This window comes from Triticum aestivum, unplaced genomic scaffold (genome assembly GCF_018294505.1).
Source record: "Triticum aestivum cultivar Chinese Spring unplaced genomic scaffold, IWGSC CS RefSeq v2.1 scaffold81506, whole genome shotgun sequence".
Taxonomy (NCBI): domain Eukaryota; kingdom Viridiplantae; phylum Streptophyta; class Magnoliopsida; order Poales; family Poaceae; genus Triticum; species Triticum aestivum.
In genome coordinates, this window is record NW_025240414.1 from 1 (window position 1) to 3,609 (window position 3,609).

General features: G+C 53.2%; 1 protein-coding gene across 1 annotated transcript; it reads right to left on the reverse strand.

The window, feature by feature from the left end:
- Positions 1 to 2,432: 2,432 nt before the first annotated feature.
- LOC123176783 (uncharacterized) lies at positions 2,433 to 3,465 on the reverse strand. Its single transcript, XM_044590843.1, has one exon. The coding sequence runs from the start codon at positions 3,311 to 3,313 to the stop codon at positions 2,672 to 2,674; it is 642 nt and encodes a 213-aa protein (XP_044446778.1). The 5' UTR covers positions 3,314 to 3,465; the 3' UTR covers positions 2,433 to 2,671.
- Between the last annotated feature and the right edge of the window lie 144 nt (positions 3,466 to 3,609).

Genomic DNA, 3,609 nt, shown 5'->3' on the forward strand with positions numbered 1-3,609 from the left:
TTTTTTTTAAATTGCATTGCTACGTTATCCAACACACCTTCCTTTGTTTACCCTTATCGGTATCTTCGTCAGGAGGCAAGAAATCGATCTGCCCAAACCAGGTCTAGCAACCTCTATGTTGGATAGCGAGTCGGAAAGCTCCTTCGCGAAGAGAGCATCTAAAGTTAGAGCAGGTGCCAACACAAGTGGCTCTATGGTCATGCCACTCACAGGCATCACCTGCCCAATGGTCGTAGACAAGGGAATTGCAGCAACATCTAAAGGTCGGTGCTCCATGACTCTGAGAGGTAGGCTGTCTCCACAGGGTCATAATGATGGATTATGGATGGGCTTAGGCCCATATAAGACACTAATCCCAGGTTAATCTTGAGGCCCATGTATGCGATGGCAGGTGGTGGGAAGTTTAGTCTCACCTTGCTAGTTGAGGAGAGTTGAGACCCCTTTATAAGGGCTGCACTACCACTTGCCATTGGGAGCTTGGGAAGAGGAGTGGTACACGCGCGCTCCTCCTCCTGCACCGCCTACCTCGCCACGCCTCGCGTCGTCAGGACGCGCCGCGGGTTGCGGGAATGAGCCGAGCCGGAGCTTATTTTTGCCGCTAAGAAACGAATTAATTAAGGAGTCGCTAACAGGTGGGCCACTGTCCGAGACGTTGGACTGTGGACTGACTTGCGTTCCCGGGATTCGTCGACTCCGTTCGCAGGTGTGCGACCCTTCTCCGGGAACGACGACTCCCTTCCCGGGAGTGCATCGACTCGGTCGTGGGCCTCCGCCAGGCCCACGACTTCGGCTCTGTCCAGTGGAGTGACCTAGTTCGGTTCACTCACTCCCTCTCGCGTAACCTAGCCGTCATTTACTGTTCCTCACTCTGTGTTGCCTCCGACGACCCCATCCCGACGACCGCGTGCACGGTTGGTCGGGAGAGCAGGTGCCTCCGGAACCCTGTCGTTCGAGATCCTGCCCGGGAGAACGGCAATAAGGTTTTTGGGGAGCGTCTCGGCACGACTGCTCCTGATCCGTCCCCAACTCCATCCGCCTCTGCTTCCACTACTTCCCCTGCATCGACACCATGGCCGACGATGCCGCAGCCAAGAAGAAGGCAACGGATGACGCCGAGGCTGCTGCTGCCGCCGCCGCGTTGGCCTGGCCAACCGGAGGGTATGATCTGTTCATCCCTCGTTTACTCGTACATGTGCTAGCCGTATATGTGCTGCTCATAGATGGTTCACTTCTATGTTCTATACGTGCTAGTATGCTTAGGTATCGCTATGAGATGCATACCGTATTTACCATGCTTACTGTTTACTCGTGAATTAGTCTAATTGGAAAAGTGCTAATATTTCCAACACATAGTGGTCGTAGTTTCTACAGACGATTGACATTTTCTTTCACGCAAGATAAAAGAGTGCTTTTCTTTTCCCAATTCACCACGCAAGTGGTTTAACCAACGTTTGGACTAGTGTTGTGTACTAGCTCTTCATGGTATACTTGCGCCATGATATGTTATAGTTTAACCATGCCAATTTATATCTACAAATGATTCACGAACTCGATGGAGTAATATCCAATATACTAACCTACCAACAAATAAAAACATGATTGGTTCAAATGGATTAAATGAAGAGACTCGTGCCAAAAAAAAGAAAAGGTTACTCCCTCCGATCCAAATTAATTGACTTATGTTTAGTACACAAACACGAGGGAGGGAGCATTGATCTTGTTTGGTAAGTAGGATGGCAACTTTTCCATGACCACACAAGACTGCTTATCTACTGGTTAATACAGCTGATATTATTATTGATAAAAAACAATAAGATTTCAGCACGCTTCTAACAATCTGATTTGTGCTCATCGCCATCTACGGCTTTGTTGTGACACACGGAAGCGACGACGGTCATCGATCGCCATCCCACTCCACTGGATTCATCTCGTGGTGTTGGCCGGAACAAGGAGGTGCCGCCATCGCCATCGCCATCGCACCCTGCCGTGGTTGTCATCGTTGTCCCTCCATCGGATCCCAACAAACACACCGCAAAAAGCCATTACATCAAATAGATCTCCAAGAGACCATTGTATTGAGATACAAAAAGAGAGAAGAAGCCATCTAGCTACTGCCTACGGACCCGTAGGTCTGAGGTGAACTACTCACGCATCATCGGAGAGGCATCAATGAGGATGATGAACCCCTTCGTGATTGTGTTCCCTTCCGGCGGAGTGTCGGAAAAGGGCTCTAGATTGGGTCTCATGGTTCTGGAACTTGTGGCGGCTGAAACAATTTTTCGTCGACTCACTTAGGGTTTCTGGAATATTTGGGTATTTATAGAGCGAAGACGCGGTGCGGGAGGCCAACAAGGTGGGACAACCCACCTGGTCGCGCCCAGGTGGGTTGTGCTTTCCCTCGGAGCCCCCTCTGGTACTTGTTTGGTCCATCGTATGGAGTGACTTGATACGTTCATGGTATAAGGAATCATACATACTTTAAACTCTGATCCTGTGTTATGGACTATAGAATTTGGATGATATAATATCTAAGTATAACAAACAACTTGGATCAATTCAATACGAGTGTTGTACAAATTAACATCATGCTCTCAAATTCAATACTTTGACAATAGCACTTTTGAATACACGGATACAAGAGCCATCGCCATCCTATGTAGTCGCATATTTGTCATGGTGTTGGTTCTCGGATAAGCGGGCGCGCCGGCCGTTGCCATCCCACTCGGCCAGAATTTTGTTGTGGTATTGTCGACCGATCCGATATGCGGGCGCCGCGATAACCATCGTCGTCGTCCCACCCGGTCGGACGTATGTGGCGGTATTGGCGACTCAGTTCTTGGACGCGGCTGCAATCGCTATCCAACCCAGCAGCAGCATATGTGCCGTAGTTTTGGCGGCGGCGGCGGACGTAGGCTCCTTGGCCGTCCCTCGCGGCCACGTTTTGATCGTAGTTGAGGCGGGAGCAACAGTCTTCGCCGCACCTGGTCCTGGGCGTGTGAAGGCCGCGGCGGTTGGACCCGACGGGAGCACGCGGCGGCTGGCCGTCGACCACCGAGGTGGCCGTCGGTGTGCGGCGCGCGGCGGGAGCCTGTCCTGGCGGGAGGCGCCGAAGGGCTGCCAGCTCCGCGGCCGTCAGATGCGACGCCCGTACGCCGTCGTCGTGTGACGGATCATGCTCGTCTCCCCTCTCCGTGGAAGCACCGCCCGCGGCGCGAACGACGCAGCATCCTCGCCGTTGGCACGCACGAACAGCCGCCCGCCGCACTCGCCGTCCGGCTTGCAGCAGCCAGCATCCGCCGCCGGCGAGCGGCATCGCAAGTCCGCTCGTTGAACCAAGGTCGCAGCAAGCCCTCGCCGCACCGCCGGCGACCCTTGCGCTGCGCACGTTCGTTTTCCTGCCTTTGTATTATGGACCCTACTTCCTCACGCGAGAGGTCGGGAAGCGCCTTTTTTCTGTGCCCATGGGACGTGCTCCCTCACGTATATATGATATGCTGCTGCTGCGAGATACGATCCGGACGCGATGACGCGTCAATCTCATCTACTGGAAAACGACTCGGATCAGGCGCCCGATGATCGGTCGCTCCCACGCGCCTCCACGTGGGCCCT

Excerpts from the sequence above, each read along its gene's own strand:
- LOC123176783 (XM_044590843.1), bottom strand. The coding sequence starts at position 3,313 with ATGCCGCTCGCCGGCGGCGGATGCTGGCTGCTGCAAGCCGGACGGCGA.